The 24149-nt window shown below is 39.8% G+C and overlaps 1 protein-coding gene across 1 annotated transcript in view; it reads left to right on the plus strand.

Moving 5' to 3' along the window:
• Window positions 1–4808: 4808 nt before the first annotated feature.
• MYZAP (myocardial zonula adherens protein) overlaps window positions 4809–24149 on the plus strand; it is a 97081-nt gene continuing 77740 nt past the window's right edge. The window contains exon 1 of the mRNA XM_063449101.1: window positions 4809–5334. Within this exon, the coding sequence (XP_063305171.1) occupies window positions 5272–5334 (63 nt within the window). The 5' untranslated portion in view covers window positions 4809–5271. The remainder of the gene's footprint in view (window positions 5335–24149) is intronic.

Genomic DNA, 24149 nt, shown 5'->3' on the forward strand with positions numbered 1-24149 from the left:
GATTGGTGATGCGTGGGGCAATGTCCCAAGAGTCTTTAGGTGGTCTTCGGGTCTGGTTCAGGTCGTAGCCGCTGCGTATTGTTCCGCTTGAGACCTCCTCGGCACGAACTCCGGTGCGTCAACTGCATCCTGTCCAAGGGGGCATATGGTTCTTGCCGCTGGACCTGCTGGTAGAAGGGCATTCTGGGGGAGACCCAGCTTACCCAGGGCCTTCGCGGCTTCCTGCATGTTGCTCACAGTGTGGGGTGTGTCTCCTTTCATGATGTGTAGGACGTGAGTTGGGCCCCATCGGTACCTGATTTGGTTGGCTCGTAGCACTGCAGTAAATTGTTGTAAGGATCTTCGCCATGCTAATGTTCCGCTGGAGAGGTCTGGGAAGAATGACAAGGTCATATTTTCGAAGAGGTATGCCGGTTGCTCCCTGGTGGCCGTAAGGACTGCATTCTTGTCCCGCAGGGTTTGAAATTGGAGCACTATGTCCCTAGGGGCGCTGGGCGGTGCCTTGACCGGTCTCGGCAGGCGAAATATGCTGTCTAGCGTAATCGCCCTGGCGGATTTTGGGGTCAGAAGTGCGGTCATGAGCCGCCTGGCAAAGTGTGGGAGCTCTGCATCGGGGACTGAGTCAGCCACCCCCCTAACCTTCAGGTGTTTGTAGCGCCTTTTATCTTCTTGTAAAGAGAATCGCTGGTCATATAGTTGGTTCTGCCTTTGCAGTGCACTGATTGCAACTTGTAACTCAGTTATTTGAGAGGTATGTGTTGTGGTGATTCCCTCCACTGCCTGGAGTCGACCTGTCAGTTGTTTCAGATCATTTCTTATCATAGCCACATCGGCCGCAATTTTCCTATGGTGCTCAGCCATGAGGTCTCCTATGGCTTCCATAGTTACCGGTTTGGGGTCTGCCGTGAGTGGCTGGGATCGTGTCTGGACCGGCTGTTTCACTGCTGGGGCTGGTAGTGGGTCTCCCTCCGTGTCGTCCGAGGACCCCTCGTAGAAGTCTGAACAGCCGCCATGCAGGGACGCCATCTTGGATCCCGCTGCCTCACGTGCTTGCCGCCAGAGGTTCCCGATATCCATGCCGGGTCGGGGCTTGTCCGGCTTTTGTTTTTTAGTTTTCCTCCCCATCTGGTCCGGGAGGTTCTGGGCTCACCTTGCGGTGGATTCCGTTGGTGTCTGGGTGTGAAAAGGGTGAGTTTTTCCCAGGTTTGTCCGGAGCTCCTCCGGCATGCGTCATTTGTGTTTTTTTGTTATTGCTATATTAAAAAATATCAATATCCTTTCTTTGCTGCTGAGGAATAAAGAAAGAGATAAAGCCTAATATGAGCCTCCGTGTCCTTTAATAAAATCAAAATATTTCTGGGAGAGAAGACCGAATCTACACATAAAAAGCACTGGAAAAAGATAAATATATCAAAAGAGGACTTTAACTGGATAGAAAAAGCACAATTTACATGTTAGAATTAGTCAAGCATTACCATAGTGCATGGATGCAACAATGGGGGATTTATAAAAATTTGTGTCCTTATATGTACATGTGTTATTGTGCACGTATTTGAGTTTGGTACTAATAAATCGAATTGGTTTGTTCATATTGAAATAAATGGGCACAATATCCCAACTGCAAATCCTTGTGTTAAAAGTTAGCTTAGTGTCTTATGAACGATATAGAAGGAGATATCATTGCTGGTCTTGGTGTGAAAAGCTACACATATTGGTATACTAATTTTTGGTTGGAAAGTCAGGAACGCTGCAATGGGCATTTAATGAATTAATTTTATTTTTTTAGTGCTTAGCTCTGAAGTGATCATATCCCATTCTCAATCATTTGCCGAGACTAAATGTCAGGGTGAATAGGTCTGCTTTGTTGCCCATACTTTTACACCTGGGTCCCGAACAGGGGGTCCTCAGGAGAACAATAGTTTTTGGCAATTCATGGTGCCTTGGTTTCTGTACCTGACAAGGTGTCTTTATAAGAGGACAACATACAAAATCCAGCACACTCACTCATTCACTAAACAGCAATTTCAAGTCTCACAGAATGTAATCGTTATTTTTTAAAACACCTCACCTAGTCAAAAATAATGGGGGTTTAGTTACAGTATATGAGCATACATTGCCTAAGCCTGCCACAACATCAATGTACCCCATTCATGGAAGGTCCTACTCTAGCAACCTAATGCCTGCTCTTATGAGATGAATTTACCTAATTTGGAAATACTTCCTCCTGGAATACTCTGCAGGGCAAGGTTAAATAAGGTTCTGGAATGCAGCACCTGTGAGAGGGAGGGGTGCAAAGCCTGGGAGTTGGCTTAGACTCCCAAATATATAAATAAAACCAAGAGGTTGAACATATATACTTGAACATATATACTTATAAGGGTGCCACTTGGGACAATTCATACAACATATAAATCCAATCATTCACTAAACAGCAATTTCAAATCTCACAGAATGTAATAGTTTTATTTCAAAACACCTTACCTAGGCAAAAAATTATGGGGGTTTAGTTACAATATATAATCATACATTGCATAAGCCTGTATCCATTGATACAGGAGCCAAATTCGCCTCAGTCGAATCCTCTGTGGCCTCCCCCCACCTATTCAGCCATTGTTCATTCCAATCCTTGGGCCCTTTAAGGGAAGAACCTTTTCGGCTGTGAAGAGTTCCCGGCATTGAGGGCAGGAGCATGGCAGGCTTTAACTTCTCAGCTCTAGATGCCTCTATACGGCCTTAGAGCTTGGACCAGAAATCCTAGAACAGCTTTCCAGTCTCTCCAAGACAGGGGACACTGTGACCTGCGCCGTTTTGCGAAGGACAAGGTGACCTCGGCTCGTTTATGGACGGTGGCGGGCACCGACCGCAGCACCAGAAGTAAATGCTGGGAGAACCAAGACCAGCAAGGGGGAGGGAGAGAGAACAGGGGAAGCCACTCAAAGCCACAAAAACAGATATAGCAAGCGTAGGGATCGGCCGCATCCCCCTCACTAGCCGTTAGTAGGCCGCAGGTCTACCCCACACCAGATCCACCAAACAGGACTGGACCAACAGCAGGACACAGTTCACCGGACTTGGGCTGCGTGCAATAAGGCTTAATTTTCAGCGTTTACCCCAGAGCTCCAGGGATATGCATCCTATCAGCATGGTGGTCAGGCTCCGTACTAGTTCTTTTTTTAATCACTATAATTTTGTGAACCCCAGATGACTTTCAGTATTTCTGCATGAAACAGAGGGAGTGTAAGAGACTGAATCTCCTCCCACACTGTACTGGAGCCTAAAAGGTACAAAAGTACAGAAGGTGATGAACAGCCAGTCATGTTTAGCAACATGTTTAGTAAATATCCCTTTATATCTCTGCAATGCATAGATGTTTGAGAATTATCCATCATTCAGAGTTTGCAGTCATATATGATTACACAGCTTGCACCCGCAGCCTCCATCTGTTAAATCAATACATGGCATGTGCTACATGACTAGGATCATCCACACAGGGATCTGTGAGTTTTTAGAGCAACAAAAGCCATTTGTTTGGTCTGTTCGTAATTATTTTTTTTTTTTGTAGATTAACATTTTATTGTCATTCGGAAACAATAGTAATAAGCAGTGAGAAAGGACTGAAGGTCGCTAGAAGTTAAAATTTTTCTTTTTTATATGGCCACGCAGGGCTGTTTAAGAAATGACCAATGTAAGCCTAGACTTCTGAGAAAAAAAACTTCATAAACATTGTGAACAAAACAGTGATAAAAAGATATAGCAGTGAAACCTATCTTGAGTTTGATTACGTTTTCCAGAGATTGTTGGTAATTTTCATCCAATCCTCAGATTGCAGCCATATGCCCGTTGCATCATCATATCAATAATGATGACGGTCTCTGATGTTGACAATTTTATAGTAAATCACTTGTGTTAGTTTATACTACAGTTTCTAAATTTCAGTGCAAATGAAAAATGCCTTCTAATTGTAAAATATATATATATATTTTTTTTTAAAAGCATAAAATTACTCAGGCCTTTAAATACATTATTAGTTACTGAAATCTGGGAGCTGAGGGGTTAAGACAAGCTACTGTATGTTTGTCTGCTATAAAGACAGCTCCTCCCAATTGAGAGGAAGAGATCAGTATAGCTGAGCAGGAGCTGGGTGGATAATCGGCTGTCACAGCCTATTTACTTAGTGTTTAATATTTCATGCACTCAACATCTTATTATCAATTTAATGTGCAAAGGTTTTAACAGTTAACCTGTTCTGCTGTAAAGAGATCTGCATTGCAAACAGGATGGGATAATGATACAAACATAGCAGAGATAGACAATAGATTATATGAAATTATATATAGACTGTAAGCTCTTTCGAGCAGGGTCCTCATCAGCCTAAAGTTCTTGTAACAGTTTCTAATTGCCTCATTTATTGTTACATTTTTCCCTTTTATAATATTGTAAAACCCTGTGGAATAAGTTGGCGCTATATAAATACCAACAATAATAATAATATACGTATTATATATGTGTGTCTCTTAAATGTCTCTTTTTTTAAAATGATATGTTAACTATAATATTTAATTATTATAAATATAATGTTTAATTTTAGAATGTAAGTGTATAGAAACAGTGCCTCTAAGGATGCCTGATGAAAAAAAGAAATTGTAAAAAAATGTTTGATTGAAGAAAAAAAAAAAAAACTACTATCAACGTTTGGATGGAAAAAGTTTGCTCTGGGGCCCTTAACTGCTGCCTACATTGCATGAAAGCTTAGAAGGAGTTAAAGAATAGACAGAGACAGTCCCTCCCACCTACTGGGAGGGTGTAGTCTGAGTTCTGCAACATGCTATGACCAGGTAAGCAGTCATAGGGAAAACAGGCAAAATGAATGCAGCCTGACAGGTCAGGTAAGATTCTACACGAGATGACACGGTGATTGGACACCACCTGATGGTTTCATAGCAACCAGTGAGTGGTCTGTACAGGTGTAAAAAGGTCAGTGCTGAACAGCTCACAGAGGAGACTGGTCCATCTGCCACTATCCGGATTAAAGAGCAGCCCCTGGATTAACCTGCTGAGGATATCAGGAACTGCTGGAAAGAATACCGTGATCTGGAGAAATCTCACTTAAAGGATCCGCTGCAGGATCAGTATCATGCTTAGAAATGTGGAATCGTTCTATTGTGGAATTCTAAGGCTTATAAAATGCAGGATCTTGGTTTAAAGGAATAAATATATATATATCTCGCTCTCCCTTGAAAAGAATACTGCGATTCACTGCAAGTTAGCAAAATGATGAGATATACGAGGGGATCGACTGTCACAACTTCTGAAGCAGGAACGTCTCCCAAATCTGTGAGTATAGGTTTATTCTACTGAAATTGCTGGCTTTATAAATATATGCCGCTTATTTTACATGGAAATATCACTTGGTGGTATTTGGCAAGCATCGAGGTGTCTTACTGTATGATTTTGGATTTTAAGATAAACGTTAAAAACCCATGAAAACCAAAATAACTAAAGCCTTATAACATTTTTTTTTTTAAATCAGATATCCCTTGTGTGATTTATTTTGTTCCTCATTTTAGCCTGAATATGATTGTGAGGAAATATATTGTGTGTATGTGCAATATAAAATATTCATATATTCTATGTAATCAATGTGTTATGTTCTAAATGTTATTGATTTATAGATTCATGCAAATTAACAGACCTGGACCTAAAGATGTCCCAAAGGTACACCAACTTATCAGGCCACCTGCCATTTGCCCAATCCTTTGACTATTACTTTGGCAACTTGAACAATCCAATGGCGCAATACAACTTTATTAAAAATGTGTTTTATTGAGAATGCAGGCAGTAGTTACAGGAACATAGTTTACGGTTTTTATGTTGTTGTTTTTTTTTGTTCAAGGGTTTGTGTTTTTCATTGTCTTTCATTAACTGGGTGATTTCTTTGGGAAAAGATTGCCAGTTATTCAAATGGGGGGGATGCATAGCTGCCATGTAAAATTAGGACAAAGTTGGAAATTTGTGTATATATTGCAGTTCAAGATACCTAGAATACGATGCAATTACATAAATGTACAGAATTTGCATTCTTATTTAACAGAAATATTTTGTGTAGAAAGAATTACATGTCATTCCTTGCATCACAAAAAAATAAAAAATATTAGAACATATCGTATGAAGGATTAAAATGTATAGAAAATTATTACTTTTCTTATCATGGTATCTCTAAGAAATCCAGCATTTTTGGAAATGCAGATTCCCAAATTGTCAGCAGAATGGAAACTGATTTTAAGTGGACATAATGTCCATACCCAGTACCCAGATATAGAGGCCTTTAGCTCTAATATGTACATATACCTGGCTATTCCTTTACTACGATGGTGTGTTGACATAATTTACAATCTCAACTGTATTGTTACAACCGGCGACAAAGGGATTGACCAAAGCTTTGGACAATACGTTTGGTTGTCTGTAGCTTGAGCTGGAGCAAGGTGGGTTGTAAATGAGGTTTATTGTATTCTTATTTGTTTTTCAATGAAAAGCAAAGTGAAATTAATTCAATCCTACATATGCATCCACCTTTTCATATTTTGCTTTCTAAACCTGTATGGATAAAGAGATAATGGAATCCAGTATTAAAGGCTTCAGCCAGGACCTGCTAGTTCTTCAAAGGGACCCTGCTAAAAGGACACTGTGCTTCCATATTATGAAAGGCAAAAAAAAGCAGATACTTGTTTTTCTGCACATTCACATGCTGTAAAATTTTCAGTTTTAGCTGTTCAAATACAAACCTTTTGAAAAAAGGCTCAGATCTCCAAAACTCAGGTAATCTTGAGAAAAATTTGCTCTAATTAGGAGCAAATGTATCTGCCTGTATCAAGAGCCCAATGCACATTGATGTCTTTCTCTCCTGGCAACTAATGAGCAAAAGAAAACAATGTCAAAATGTCTACCAAAATAGGTCTTTAAATGGATAATAGCAGGTACCAATTAGGAGAATTAAGGTAATTTGCTCAAAAAATGAAGACTCATTGAAAGTTCCAAAATTATAAAGAGTTTATTGGGGATTAGCTAGAGTTCAAAGTACATTTAAATGCCAACGGCTCTTTGAATACGTTATAAATTATGTAACCCATTCCTTTTCTTTCCTGGGCTGCCTGAGATTGAAGGGATGAATGACTAAAACAAACACAGAAAGGTTGTTTTCTTTTTGAATGCCGCAATAAAAGCTTCACATTTTATAACCGCAGTTCTACTTCCTCCAATTCTTTGTACATATTTTTGCTATGGACCTAGGGTTGTTCATATCTTCTACATGAAACTATATAACCCCACCTCCTATAGACTGTAAGCTAATCTGAACAGGGCCCTCTTCAACCTATCGTTCCTGTAAGTTTTCTTGTAATTGTCCTATTTATAGTTAAATCCCCCCCCTCTAATAATATTGTAAAGCGCTACGGAATCTGAATAAATCGGAATATAAACGGAGATGATAATAATAATAAAAAAGTATACGGAAGCCTATGTTATAGTCTGGGCAGCAGCTTTGATTTGTGGCTGTTATCATTGTGTCCCTCAACCCCTATTGATATGCCAAAAGAGTTGTTGGGGAATGTGATGGAAGTTCTGTGGTACAGCCTTCTGGAGAGGAGTAAGAGTATGGGCCTGGTCCCAGGAGCCCATCAAAGGGCTGTTGTGGGTCAGTGGCTCAGGACGTTTGTCGTATTACAACAGAATCTATGTGCCCAGAGACCCTTTGTCTTTTGTTGTTTTTATTCTTCACCAAGTGTTGTCTGGTGTTCGAGGAAAGGACTATGACCACTGCACTGCTGGAGAAAGGGTTTCCAGAGCTAGAATCACAGTACCCTGGTCTAGGGTGGAACAGCCCCTCAGCGTTCACAGTCAAGCTTTGGTGACTGGGTCGGAAGTGCTCTAGGTGTCAGGGCTCACCTTAGTTGGGAGTCCGGTATGCAGAGATATACGCTCAACCTTGCAAATAAACACAGACCAAGGTGACCAGATAAGGAACCACCTGGCCTGCGAGTCTGTGCACGGAGGCTGTGCAGGATATTGCTCCAAGTCGCAGTACAGGCAAGGACACAAGCAGGAGAATCGTTGAGGATAAGCCAAAAGTCAAGGGTGCCAGAAGTCAGGATAAACGAGGGTAAGCCAAAGTCAGAGGATGCCAGAGGTCAGGACACTAGATAAGAATAAGCCAAGGTCAGGAGCCGACTGAAGAACACTGGATCACAAACACAGGAACCAGAGTCCATGAACTGACACTGCACTCAGAGAGAGGCAGTGTTTTATACCTGGCTGATTTGACATAGCCAGGTAGACCAGGGCTGGAAATACTCTGAGGAGTAGGAGCTGCGGTGGCTTAAAGGTAGGAAAGCAGGCACAGGAACGCAAAGTACCCAGGCGACCTTGTCTGGATTTCACGGTGAGAACCGTGACACTAGGGTCCCTGATATTGGCAAGGAAGCAGACTTGGTGGAGTTACTCAGTTGGAGTACAGGAGCTCGTCACAGGGAGAAAGCATCTCTCTCTAGCCCTTCACCAGACATAAAAATAATGGCAGAGGCATAGAATTTCTAAAGGCTGCTGTGATTTGCAGATGTTATCTGGGAGTTTGACTCCCATCATTTTCACCTGAAATGCCAGTACACAGCACTAAAAGGGATTCAAAAACATAATCTGGCAGATCATGAAATATATATAGTTGTAGTCCCATTCACCAGATCTGCTGCACAGTGAATACTATAAACTAACTAGCGTCTAAACTCACTATTTTATGAATGGAGCTATAGGTGTGTTGTTACGCTGATTAGATGGTGGTTTTTTTTTTTTTTTTTGCTGCAAACCGCTATATCCTAAGATGCTGCAAAATGCTATTTTTGCATATCACTGCATTGTAAGATGCTGTGTGTATTGAGACAGCTACAGGGATTCTGTATCCCCTGACCTATGCTAAGAGCTCTCTTAGAGTAAAAAATGAAAAGAATGAAATCAGTACAATGTTATCGTTTGTCTTGCAGCAATCTAAAGTTTCTGTCAGTTTTATCATTTCACAAGGCCAAGGTCACATAGTGTTCATTACTCAGAGAAAGGCCCTTGTTTGTCTGCGGGTATTAGTTGTGATTTGCGCAACCAGTGTTGAAAACAAAAAAACTTGCGTGATACAAACAGGGCTTATATGAATTTCTAGGAATTCAAAGTGAATTTCAAATATTTAACCACAAAAGATGATTTTGACAGTTTCTCTGATCTAGCTATATTTTCAGTAGTTTTGTTTCATAGATGCTGCCCCTTTAGTCAGATAGTGTGAAACTGCCATTCCTGAGAAATGGCAACGTTTACATTTGTCCAAGAACGTGCCTCTATGATCGATAATGACACAATCTCACTAAATCCCGTAGTTCACTACCTCCGTGTTAGACTTGATTACACTCTTTCTCTCATTACCATATTTACACAGTCGCTAAATCTTGGTGCTTTCACTTTAAGAACATCTCCAACCACTGTTTGTTTGTTTGTAGCAGCAGAAAAGCAGAACCCACTCTCTAGTAATATCATATTGGAATTATCGCAACTCCGCCATATTAGCTTTGCCCCTTTACCACCTGTCCATTCTGTCCTGTCTTCAGAACGTCTCCCATGATGCACCTGTTCTGGAATTCCTTCCTTGCTTTGTCAGACTCTCTCTCCCCACCCCCCACCCTATTTTCCACAGCTTTATACACTTTGTAAAAAAAACTTCCCCCTATCTAATTACCTGTATACCAAGCAATTTCCCTTACTTTCTGTTTATATCACTCATCCCCACCTCTTGCCAGATTGTAAACTTACAAGTGCAGAGCCCTCCATCCTTCTGTACCAATAAAAAGAAGAAATTAAATTAGAAGTTGAATGAAACCTAGTTTGTGGAGGTGGAAAATACATTATTGGCGTGTACACTGGTACAATTGGTGTGTACACTGCCCATTTTGAAATCTCTTGGACAATTGTTTTTCATGGCAATCTAATGCACAGCTGATGAATCCATTATTTCCTTTACTGTTTGTTTACTTACGTTGGACAGTTTTCCTGAATATCCTTTCTGTAAAAAAATATATTGTATTGCCCTCTTTGCTCCTTCCTTCCCTTCTCTCTGCCCCGCCCCACACCACAAGTCTGTTTTTCTTTGTTCAACTTTTTTTTCCCAAATGTTTTTTTTTTTTTGTACATATTTTATCAGGAATGTTACCAATTGCATACCGCATGTATGCCTTGTCACTGATTGTCTACAAAAATGAGAATCTGTTCCGGAATAAGTAAAATCTATACTATTAAAAATGTTACAATTTGAACAAAAAAAAAGCATGAACACATTTTAGTATATTATGCACATGTATAATGCTGCACACAGATATAAATAAAAAATAATTATAATAATTAGAAAAATTCAAGGTAGGATTTAACAGGTAAACAACTTTGTTAGTAGTTACATTTTTGTTGTTGCAGGTACATATTATAACTGAGTGTTGGGCGATTCATTATGGTTATTTTGACAAAGGAACAAGTAAACACTTGGTCCATTATTTTGGCGCAAAGAGAAACAAATTCACAGATTAATTGACCGCCACATTCGTCCGACCTTTCAGCTCCCGATTTCTTCCTTTGGGGTTATCTAAAGGAGCGGGGTGTACCTGAACAAACCATGTACACTTGAGCAGCTCAAGGAGAATATCCGTGAAGAAATTCGAGAGCTGGAGCCTCAAACATTAACTAATGTTACAAACAATGTAATCGAAAGAGCCCGACTTTGTGGGGTGGCAAATGGAGCTCATTTAAAAGATGTCATCTTCCGTACCTTGTCAAACAAATCTCCATACGTTTAGCACTCATTGTATGTACAATCATTGAAATTGTTTTATTAATTAAAAATAAGTTATTGACTCCTCAAATCCTACTCAAAATTTTGCCCCACTCTGCATAATATAAATATATATATATATATAATGTCTTGTATCACGTGTCATATTATTCTAGAAATTAAAATGTAAAAGTGAACATTCTTCCAAGTTTATTTAAACTTTAATTCCTTAACTGAATTGATGTTTCTATCCCATAAAAGTCTGTCTACTAAACTCTGCTCTGAATATCTGTATAAAACTACTCGCATGTATACACTGACCCTCATATTGAATAAATTAAAATATGATGAGAAGCAATCTTTGAATGCTTTCGCATTGTTTTCATTTTTTTTCCATGAACTAAAACCTGTCTCTGCTCACTAGTAAGCTTCTGATTGAAGAAACAGATCAGGCAGTGGGAGTGGAGCTAAGCTGGAAGTGTTTTTTTTCATATTATTTTTTGTGGCATAATTACAAAAAAAAAAAAAAAAAAAAAAAAATCACAAAAGAAAAACAAGATGGTTTTTTGTGTGATGCTCCTACCAAATGCATTGAGCCATTGGCGTCTACAGTGTCACGTTAATGGTTCTCATTCATGTTAATTTCAGTTTGTGAATGGGTGTATATTTTAATAGCCAGTAATCTGTTTATGTGTTTTTATGATCTGCTTCTTTGAAATCCCACCTAGTACATCCCCAAACGGAAACTTCTTGCTATTTCTGGCTCGTAGCCCAAAACTGTGAACTCTGTCCTAGTCGTTTAACAATCACACTGCTGGGAAATAATTCTTTACTAACCTGTTGTAATTTACTTGCATCTACAACATTTATAAAGATCCAAAGTATAAATCATAAGGTTAAACATAATAATCCATGGGAAAAAATAATGAATGTGAAAGACGATGATACAAATAGTAAACTACCTCCCATGGATCAGGGGAGCAAATTCGGATTTGCTTTACAGCTCCTATTCCTTGAATTAAAGTATTGTATAGGATCTTAGAAAGCCAATTGACTGTCATGTTACCCCATGGGTCTGAGTGATACAATTATATTGCATTATCTATTGGACATGGAACGTGCAGAAACAGCAATGTGAGCATACAGTGTTTGTTTGTTTTTGTTGGAGGTGGTTCAAGGTTCCATTATGGTGTGGGAAATCAAAAGTCTTTCCCACCAGTTGATGATTTAACTGTTGCTATGAAAGGGTTCGTTTATATATGGGTGTGAGTATCACATGCCTGGGAAGCCAGATTATATCTTTACTAAAGCAGAATTTAATAAATGCATCTATTCTAACTGATGGCAAGTCACATCCCTCACTGACTGGTGATCCTAAAAGTTACAAGATATAAAAAAGAACCATGAGCAATGTGACTGGAATATGACCGTTGTAATATACTGTCCAATTTATAAATTCTATTTTCAATGGCAAGACAGTAGTTCACTAAAGTTTGAAACATGAGCTACTGGCAGTAAGATTAGGAACAAAACCAGAGATTGTTTATGAACTAGATTCCATGGTCAGATGACCATCTATAATTCTAGCCCTTTCTTTTTCTTTTATGTGAGCAATTCTTTGAATTTTTTTAGTTTGGTTTTCATGTGTTGCTTCTTGCAAGGATGATTACATTTTAGTTGTGTAAACACTAATAATTGCCCGATACTTGCATCTTGTTAGACTAATATCAGATAATGGAACATTGAGTTCAACCATTTCAATCAAGTTATTTTTGTTATATTACTATAGGTAAACTCTAAGCACCATATCCATGGCAGCTTATTGAAGTGATTATGGAGTCTTTGGCCGCTATTTCTCTGAGCTCTGTCAAAGTGTTCTCTGTTGGTACCCAAGTTCACCCATTATAGTGCCACAGAGAGGATGATGAATCTCTCTTACTTGTTATGTGTATGGACTTGGACAGCAGTAATTGTCTTCAAGCATCATAACCACTACAATATGCTGTTGTGACTATAGTACTTTGAGTGCCCATTTAACAATGCCATAGTTATCACAGCAGAAGATAAATTATAATGTTGTGAAGATGTTACTCCAAGATGAGTGAGTGGGATTGTAGGAGAGCAATTGGATGGAACTTTTACAGGTAGCTAGGACATAGGTTAGTTAATAACCTTACTACCGGTATATTAATGTCATCATCTAAACACAGTATAATAATTTTTTTTTATTTTTTTTTAATTCTTTATTTTTGAAGTGCAGATAATTACACACTATCTCGTCATGCCCCAACAGCATGCGACAAGGGAAACAAGTTACACAGCTTGTAAGCATCAAGGCATTGGTAAGAAAAAACATGCACTTTTTTTTTTTTTTTACGGTATAACGACAGGATTAGGAGCAAGCTTAGTAGTACTTTCCCAGAGCTATATTATAACATAGGTTTGTTTTGTATAGGAAAATAGACAAGATTATATCGTGAGCTTCACTATAACAAAAGGAGAGCAGTAGCTTAGGTTCACCGATTGGTATCACAATTTTAGGTAAAATAGGGAGATAGGTCATGCTATAGCATTGCATTTTGTGATTAGGTTGAGCGCACTTGGCTTAGTGCCTGGCTGTACCTGCTTTTGTGAGCTATGTGGTGAGACAAGGAAACTTATGGTGATATTACTCATATTCTGCTTATTTACAGTACAAAAGGGAATAATGAAATAATAAGACAAGGACACTAAACTATTGTTGTACAGTAAGGAGGTGTTTAAGACATTTGTGTGGTGTCATATTTGGAGTGCGTATCTACAAGGGCCTGTATAGCCGCAGGAGCAGGTGCTAGCCCATTTATATCTCCAGCATTTATAATTCTATAGGAGGATTAATGGGGATATACTTAGTCGTCTGGCACGGAGTAAGAAAAAATAGCAGGTAACATGCTATGAGAGAGTGAAACAAGTTGAGTTTAGCTGTGTCAGTCTATGGATGCATAAGTGTTTATAAAAACTGCTTGGACCCTGACACTGTGTGAGTGGTTATAAGTTAAGTTTCGTGACTAGTATGCAAACTAGGTGCAATCATGCAAGATATAAAACTGTAGCTGGTTAGTGGTCCAAGGATTTTTAATCTCGCTGAGGCTTCTAGAGTAGGAGGGAGACCCAGCCCTGTGGGTCTTATGTAATAAGATTGTGCTTGTGTCCTAGTATCTAATGGTAATGATGACTTGGGTCTGTCGTGGGTGCTCCCTTTCAACTTACACTCAATAACCCCTGAGTGTTGGGGGGGGGCGGTCAAGTCAATGGCCGCATGTCAGGACAGCTCGAAGGTGGTGTGTAGGCATATTGGGACAACAGTGTAACCTTTAAACAATAAAACTAAGCCATACTAAGCAGTACTTTAAAATAATAATAGCATAAACAACGAACAAATGGATTGAGGTCAGTCCGTCCCTGCAAGGCTGCAGGGGTTCCCTCCGTGTACAGTTGGAGCTACCGGGCGTCCGTCCCCTCTTCAGGTGGTATCTGCATCGGTGCGGGTGTGGGGGGTTAAAGGGTACAATCTTGTTTACATCCCAGGTGCGGTTCGGCCAGGCAGCGCCGTCTGGAAGTGAGATCAGGCCAAAGTCCCTTAGGAAGTCTGAGGAGTCCTCTATGGAGAGAAGCTGGTAAGTGCGGCCGTCTCTAGCAGCTATGAGGGTACGAGACTGACCCCATTTATAGGGGATGTTAGCCGTTCGTAGGACCCTCGTGACTGGTTGAAAGGCTCGTCTCCAGTCTAAGGTGGATCAGCATAGGTCTTGCATAAATTGGAGCTGCATAGTTTCGAATTGAAGTGGTGTTTTGTTTTTCACAGCTTCTTGGGTTGCTAGTTTGTCCCGCAGTGCGAGGAAGCGTACCAGGACGTCTCGGGGAGCCCCAGCCGGAGCCCTGCTAGATTTTGCGAGGCGGAAGCAGCCATCGATTTGAATGCCCCTTGAAGTGCGTTGGGGCAGCAAAGTGGACAGGAGTCGCCGAATTAAATGCGGCAGTTCTTGGTCACCAATTGTTTCAGTTATGCCTCTTATTTTTAGGTTTTTGCGTCTCCGTGCATCATCCAAGGTATCAAGTCTGATCTGCATGGCTTTATTTGCTGCCAGGAGTTGTTGCATCTGTTCTTTGGTGCTTATCTGCTGTTGTGTGATAGAGTGGATGCTGTCCTCTGTAGCCTGGACTCTGGCAGTGACTACTGTAATATCTTCCCTGATTATGTTTAAGTCAGCATTGAAAAAGGCGCGGATGTTGTGCATTAGTGCCTTGATGTCTCCCCTTGTAGCTGGGGCTGTCAGGTCTTCCCCCTGATGTGTGGAGATTAGGCCCTCCGTGTGGGGTATTTCATCTGGGGCATCGAGGATTTCTTCCTCAGAGGAGGAATAGAGTAGGTCCGGCTGCGCCGCCATTTTGGGCCTAGGCCGCGGCTGCAGGAGGACCCTATTGTCGCGGGAGCCTTCCCCTGCGATGGTCCGGAGCTTATTTGCTCTCTTCCCCATACTGCTGCCTACTGTCGGTCGCTGGCTCTGATGTTTGCGGGGTATTACGCCGATGATATCGGGCTTTTGGTGCTGTGTGTAGCTGGAGCCCAGCCGACATGCGTCCGCTCCTGTCAGTATCCAAGCCACGCCCCCCCAGTATAATTATTTTATGAAAATCCCAGATAAGTATCAGGAAAAAAAAAACCCTTCTAACATATTTTTTCTTTATTACCATAATATATTCTTTATTAGTAATGTAACAAACAGAGTGGAGTTCTTCATCCATTCGCATTATGGATAGTGTTTCAAAATTAGATCATGCCCCTTGTCAGGCGCCAGTTTTGCAATGTAGGCCCTCAGCAAGCTGCTATTTAAATTCCTACTTTTGATTACACTAGCAGTCTCTCTCTCTCTCAGGCAGTGTTTACATTGCCTCTAGGAACACCTCCAGATGGCCACTGGAGGTGCTTCCTGGTTCAGTGCTGCACAGTAGGCAGCAGTGCCATTCAGAGTCTCTAAGCTCTGCATGGGGACGCTGAATTTTCCTCCTAGAGATGCATTAATTCAATGACATAATTTGGCCCTGCCCCCTTGCCGATTTTAGCCAATCCAATGCTTTTTCCATGGGAAAGCATTGAATTGGCTAAGAATCTGCTATTTTGGTGATGTCACCAAGGGGCGGGGCCAGTGCCGGCAGACCCGCGCGGTGCTGGAAATAAGATGAGTTTTAATTCCTTTTAAGGGAGCTAAAGGGGGGCAAGCCACCTAAATGGGGGATTTTGCATTATAGGGTCAGGAATACATGTTTGTGTTCCTGACCCTATAGTGTTCCTTTAACGAACTTGGTTTTGTAAACTGCACCATTTCTTCTCTTTCTACTTTGGATTAATGGGCCATAGGATCAATAAACTTTACTTTTATAAATTACATTTTTTTTTTTTACAATCTTATTTTTATTAAAGATTTTGCTACACAAACAAGAAGTAACAAACAGAAACAACAGTCAGGCTGTTTTAGAAGTGTTATACAATCTAACAGCACAATAGGTGTATTTCCAACATGCCCTAAGCTATGTTGCAGGACAGGTATTCTTTGATAGTTGGCATTACAGGAAGACAATATAGGGCGCTCTTGGCGTATGTTGGGAATTGGTGCATCGGTAATTGTTGCCAGAAGGTGCCATGGAGAGCTGTCCGCTTCTGCAGAAGATGTTTAGAGACCAGTTTTTATGTTGGTTGAGCGAATGGAGAGTAAAAATGCCTACTGGTGCATCTAGAGAGCTACACTGTTAAGCCCCCCTTTAAGCTTCCCCGAAATCGTCTCTTGCTCGGATCTCTATCGAGCCCTCCGCAACCTCAGCCTCTCCGTGACACTTTACAGTGACCCAGTAACCATCTGAGTATTTGCCCCTTATGCTCAAAGTAGGGGGTTCCCATTGTCAGCTAATGACTCCTTCTGGTATAAGCAGACCCATGAAGCCTTGAGAGAGCGTAGCTGTATAGGAGAAGGAAAGTTAGAGTGCTCCGTCATAGCTGCAATAGTATTCAAGAAGGAGCTGTATGTAATAGAGAAATGGCATGTATGTTTGGATAGCACGGGAGAGGGAAATGTATGGGAGAGAGCAAGCAGTTGAAGAAGGTAAAATAAAAAATATGGAAAGGGAGTAAGTGTGCAGCCCCGGCGTGACCACCCCCCAACCTCCCACCCACTGCCCCCGCAGCTGAATTGTTATTGTCCATAAATTACATTTTCATCTACCATGTGTTAATTAATTTCTGTGACAATTCATCATTGCTGTGCAAAATTAATAATTTTTAGTCATACCTATTCTCTACCTGCTTAAAGTAGTTGATGTGATGGGTAAGAGTCTCAATGATTGATGGCTCTGGGTGCCCTGGAGCCGTGAAAGGCGCACAAGTACCTACTAATTGTAGGTACTGCTTGAGGACAGGCCTCACACAAAGTGGAAACAGCAAGGAGGCTGAGACTGGAGGCAAAGGCAACAAACTTAAAAAAGAAATGTGGTAAACCTGGTCCAATGGTTTATTTCCTACTGTTATGTGTTATGTGTAAGCATTGGAACAGCATAATAACTCTTAGCAATTTTGTCTATATTTGATTTAAAAATATGTAAAGCATAGCATTGGAATTGAACCCTCTATTACAGTGACGCAGGTATTTGTTGTTCTGTTTTTGTAGTTGTATTTGCAGTTGGGAAACACAGGGCTTGATAAATTTCCTTTGAATCTAGGAGCCAGCTAAAAATGTTAGGACCCAGTTAAAAAAAACAAACCAAAAAAAAAAACGTATAAAACTTTATTTTCAACGACAAAAATAACACATCTTAAATTAATATATAAAGAACCAAACAACATGGGCATTAACAAGATAATGAAAATATTACAATGTGACACACCAGATTATTTTAATGAAATATATCATTATTGTTCACTTGGCTTTTTGTGGCCATGAACATGCCTTGTATTTTTAGAATTAAAGTACCAATGGTCGACAACCTTTGCAGGATCAAACTCCTTCACAGATGGTCCATTCATGTTGATCATTAAAAAAATCACCTAAACTTTCTTACTGCATTGATGATCTAAACTTATTTTTTACAAAGTTCATTAAACTGAACCCTCTTTAACAACATGCGGTTGAGACCGGCAACACAGACACTATAGACAATTTTCCAAAAACTGGAAATCCGTGTTGGAGAGTGCCAAATCCATAAGATCACTCAGTTTCTTCCCTTTCCGAAGGACTTTAAATTCATACCACTCATTGTGAATTGCATGCATACGTTTGTCATGCATTTCAGGCAGTGAGAGTTGTTTCTGGAAATGACAAGCCAATGCTTTAATGTGATCAACCCCATAGTCCTGTAATGCTGCTCCCGATGGCCTGGAAAAGGTATCAAACACTGCTGTGGATCGTTCAATATTCCTCTGAGTCAGAAAACGCTCTTCCAGATATTTAACACCATGCTGAATCAATTTGTCTTTTTTTTCTGTTGGATCGAAGAAGTTGCAGTATGGCTGAGTCCATGCAACTGTATGTTTTGATACAGTCCTTTAAGTGATGTTCCACTGATAAATCTCTTCTCATGCTGTTTTGGCACATCTTTGAGTGAGTTTAACCATGAAAGGTTGTTTTTCACATAAAATATTTTATTACTGTTGATTTTTACAATATAATAAGCCAAATTAAATAGAACGTTCATGTGGTTGAACATCCCTTGATCCATTTTTTGATTGCATGCAGCCAATAGCGTAGCTTCTGGGGCCAAGAGAGCATTTTTTACCTTTACACATTTTTCATGCTGGAGAGACTTTCCATGTTTTTTGAAGGTCTCCAGTTTAAATGGCCCTGAAAACCCTTTCACACACTTAGATGCTTGGTAAGCAATCCCAGGGAAGGAAGCACAGATCTCACATATGGCTATACCCATGTTATGTTTAAATTATAGCCACGTGAGTTCCTTGCACAAATCTAGCTTAAACATCCTTTTCCCAGCATTTTGACAGTGTCTTGTTGAAGGGGACTCCTCTGCTGGTTGTTCTTCTCTTGTGCAGTTTGGTTCTGCAGTAACAGGTTCCACTTCACTTTCCAAACAAGAGGTCTTTGCAAAGAAATTTGCCATCCGCAGTTGCTTGGCATCTTCTGACGTTGCAGCTTTTGCTGCACGCTTCATTTTTTCTGTATTCCCAAAGAAAGATGTTTGCATTTTAGTACATTATCACTTCTGTAATTTCACCCATTCTTGTTAGTAACCCTGATGTGTATCTTTACAGATGTACACAGGTTTGCCTCTCAGATTTTGCCCATTAATCTTTTAGGATGCTGAAGAACTTTCTAGGATGCCGAAGTAAATTAAAAACCGTAAAATCAGTGAATAAACCTGCATGTGTTGCATATATCATACTTCTGGACAACAGCAGTATGTTACTGTGCATTTTTGGAGAACTAAACTGATTGATGATCTTTGAGGAAAAAGTTTGAGGATGGCTATTTTGGGGGAAATTATTATGAAGATGGATAAGAGGAACTAAAAAGGGAATAGGCTAGTAAGAAGAACATTATCACTTTATTTCAAGTTAACAACAAAAAGTTATTAAAAAACAAATTAAAATATTGTCTTTCACTTAGGCTTAACTCTGGTCAAAGAAGTGTGTGTTTTTTTAGATAAACAATAGTGGGGAAATGGTAACATCAGGCAGTATACAGTGTCAGGTGGCAGATTCCATGAGGAGAAGAGCACAATAAAATCACAAATATATTATAAATACAATAAAAAAATGATTTGCTATTCTAGGAATATAACCTCATATCAATTTAAATTCACTTTGAGAACACAAATATATTATTTTTGTACTAATTATTGCTATATTATTTTTTTAAATTAATTATTACTATATTTGTTATTCATTATTACTATATTATATTTTATTAAATATATGTTTTTTATTAATGACTACATTATTTTATTATTATAATTGTTACTGCCATTTTAATTGTTACTGCCATTATAATAACTATTACTGCCATTATAATAACTATTACTGCCATTATAATTGCTACTGCCAATACAAATGTACTGTGGAAATGGGGCATTAAAAAAATAAAAAATAAAGTATAATGACTTGCCTATATATCGCTGTTCTATTACTGCTTTAAAAAAAAATCGCTGTTTTACAATTCTTCAGAAGTCGTTCTACCACTCCTTAACGCAAGTTACTAGCCGATCATGCACTTGCGACGCACGTTACGTCACGAGGAGCCGTGTCTTAAAGCCCCGACATTTGATCTTCACAGAGAGCATTGGCAGGCCAAAAATAGGAGAACAGCTGGCATGCGGTGGGTGCTGGCACCTTTGAAAACGGGCTGGCAAATACCCAAGCGCCAGGACCAAATTCCTGATTGCCATGGCGATCTGGCGTCTGGGATTTGTCGAGCCCTGGGGTAACATATCTGTAAAGTATACAAGTTCATGTGTTTCTAAAGTCAGATGATCTTCAAGGCCTTAATTTTATATCAACAAGTCACTGAATACCTCGTTTGTTATGATAGTTACTGCAACGATAATTTAATGTTTATTTGGTGGGACGTACAGTGTAAATTCAATAACAGATAATTAAATATTTAGGAAAACTATTATTTTGAATTTAACGTTCATTTTAATTACTTTTTAATATTAACCTGCTGTAAGGAAGCTCAGCACTCAGCTCAAGTTTCTCCGTAAAGGGCCCCTCTCTCTGAGTGTTGGGTACCTGGAGTGATAATAGCTGTTATAGCTGTCTCACCCAAATACTACCTGAGACTTGGTGAAGGGTGAATAATTACTGCTTTATTGGGAACTGGCACACTTTTACACACCTGACCCCAAAACAGGGATACATGGTCTGAACAATGAAAATCCTTCCCTGGTGCCTCTGAGTCTGGGAGATGAGTAGATCAGTAACCGCTAAGTTAATTATCTGCAAGACTTCAGGGTACCATTACAGTATATACCCCCAAAATACATAAAATCATAAATAACCCCCCCAGTATTTGGGTGAGACAGCTATTATCACTCCAGTTACCCAACACTCAGTTAAAGGGGACCCCTTACGGAGACACTTAAGCTGAGTGCTGAGCTTCCTTACAGCAGGTTAATATTAAAAAGTACATCCCAGATAGCTTTCCCTCTCCGTCTCCTTTGGTCAGATGAGCACTCTTGTTCCATTCATGGTGTTCAATCGCCACACGTTTAAACTTTTAGCTAGCCATGGCTGATTTCCGGTCAAATGGCCAGAGTGACTGTAAGGAGGCTTGTGGACTTTCCTGTGAAGCTCTGTCACTGGGTGGGTTTGGAATGTGGGCACTTTTCGGGCCTGTGTCTAGTGAAGGGTAGAGTAAACATCAAGGAGCGTAAGAACAGCTCTTAAGGGGAGAAAAATATCTCTTCATAGTGGCAGAACTGCGGTTTTGTCATGCCTGCCATGGCTGATACACCACAACACACAAAACTAAGACACAAGATGTTCTATACTAGTAAAGACAAGATATTAAGAGTGGCTGGGTTTAACATGAGCAAGTAGAGAACACAGTCTGAGAACAAACAAGGATAAACAGAGGCAGGCCAAGGTCAGGGATTACAGAGGTATGGATAAACGAGAGACAAAGTCAAAGTCAGCGATTTCAGAAAGTAGAGTGGTCTCATTATAGAGCCAAGTCAAAAACCAGAAAACACACCATATCCCAGAAACGCATTCTCGGGTTACAAAGACCACATCAGGTCAAAGAGCAGTGATCAGAATGGCATTATATAGACCTAAGAGAATGGCCATTTTCTTGCATCAAAAATGTTGCCAGAATGTATGACCTATGTCATTTACTAGATGCAGATTGATGCAATGTATGCTAGGGTCATTACATAACAATGGCATAGAGCAAAGTTAGGCAACCTCCGTTAGCCTCAGAACATCATACACAAGCTACAGTTGATACAGAACGCAGCTGCAAGGCTACTTACGGGTGTGGCCCGCAATGACCATATCACTCCATCTTTAAAAGCCCTGCACTGGCTGCCCGTTCGTGAACGGGTTCTGTTTAAAAATGGTTGTTTGGTATATAAGGCAATCCACGGTATGGGACCAGACTATCTGAAGGATAAATTCACACGCTATGCTCCCAGTCGATCCTTGAGATCGGCTGATTTAGCCTTATTGAAGATTCCAAATTTTAAAAAGAAAAAGTGCGGAGGGAGGACGAGTGATGTTCAGGGAGCGCAATTTTGGAACTCCCTGCCTCTGACATTAAGACTTGAGAATGATCTATTGAAGTTCCGCCGGAGCTTAAAAACAGTTTTATTTGCTCAGGCATACGGGATGACATGAAATTTTTAACCTGGTTCAAATGCATGTGATTATAATGCTGTTGTGTGCTGGATATTGTTTTGCTTGTTTTTGATTGCTGGTATGCGCATCGAGACCCTATGGGTAATAAGACTGCGTTTCTTAAGAATTTTTAATAAATAAATAAATAAATAGACTACATCTCCTATAGTGCTTTTACATCTATTATGTTGGCAAAGCATCAGGGAAGATCTAGTCCATCTGAAGTGCTGAAGGTTGACTTCCTTAGAAGGATAAACTGAGATCACATACCTTAAAGACATTATAATATAAATTTATATACCACTATTCACATAATTGTACTCAAAAGGCTTTGCAATTCTGTGTAATGCATGCCATTCCTGCATTTTCATGTCCATGTCGGAACTACATGATAATATTTAGCATTTTTGTTTGCCTTTTAACTTCTTGCTTATCTTTAAATATACAGGAGTGTCCAAATTATGTGATGTGCCTTAGGCACTATCAAACCTACACATAGCTGTGTTTATAAATCCACACCTTGTATCACTATTTAACGCTGTCTTTGCTGTTCGCCATTCTTTCTGGCTTACTTATGGTTTGTGGTTTGACTTTTTGACTTTGACTTGGATTTTGTCATACTAGATCTTTTTCTGTATTTTCCCGGAACTCTGACATTTGAAATGATCCACTATATTCTTTACTAAACATTCCTTACCATACCAGTTACCATGGGAATGTTACCCTTCCACTGTTGATCTATCATACAGTAACTACCATTCTTTGGCTCAAGATTGGGAAGAGGGTCGTTGCCTGAATGGAGAACATTTTTTCAACTTTCGCAAAACTTTAACTCTTTACTTTCATCTATGTCAAAAGTTTCCAGGGCAGTTAGTCCGGAATGGAGTCCGGAAATCAGATGATAGGAATCTGGGCACCAAGAAGTGTGCAACGGTATGGATATGAAAGAAGCAGGAGAAGTACCAAGTGCAGGGTACTCCCGTGCAACTAAGCACTGAGACAGAGGTTTTCATAGGGCAGGAAGATACATATTTTACCATCTGTTACAAGTGATAATGGTAGCCCCCCTCTAAAAATTAATCATAGTAAATCCAGTGCTCAATAATAAAATGTAATGTATTACCCATCATTCTGATGTGTTAAAAAGCAAACAAATTAGCATAGTCAACAGTATTGTTACTTCTTTCATAACTGTTTTACTTAACTATTAAAAGCTCACACCTCCTATAACCTCTTGCCTGCTGCTAACATTTAACTTGACATTCCACTGGAGAAAATCTCACATTCTCTTAAGGAGCCACTTCTATAAATGTCAATGATTCATTTTCACTTTTTTTTGGTAAATAGTTTTGTTTAAATGTTTGGCATTGTGGTGCAAATGCTTACAAGGCCATTCTTGAAATTAGCTTATTCTCTGTGTATTAACCGTGTTAAACCCTTTTTTTTAATAACAAGTACTAGTAAATTGGAATTCAATTCTTCATAGCCTTGCTATATATTAGAATCTGCAACCCCCATTGCCATGTGCTTTAGAGACCTGTTTGCTTGTTCTCATGCATTAGGTTAGTGACACCCTAATGGCAGCACATATATTCTCAGGTCCCAAGTGACTACATCTAATACTTTGTGCCAAATCAAATCAAGACAGTAATGTGCTTGTATTTTTTTTATCGAGAACACAAACAAATTCAAAATGATATTACATGTGAACTATGAACAGAGGATGGGAAATAAATGTAAGAAAAATATTCACACTTTCACCACTTGCACCATAACCACTACAGTGGTACTAAGAGTGTCCCTTTAAAGGTACTGTAGCAGAGCTCTGGTACTCTGGCTGAGTGCCTAGTTTAGAACCCCCTATGATCCCGCCAAGCTGTTGGTGACTATAGCCCTCACCCAAACATCAGTCAAGACTTGATGAAG

This window comes from Pelobates fuscus, chromosome 3 (assembly GCF_036172605.1).
Source record: "Pelobates fuscus isolate aPelFus1 chromosome 3, aPelFus1.pri, whole genome shotgun sequence".
In the NCBI taxonomy this organism is placed as follows: Eukaryota; Metazoa; Chordata; class Amphibia; order Anura; family Pelobatidae; genus Pelobates; species Pelobates fuscus.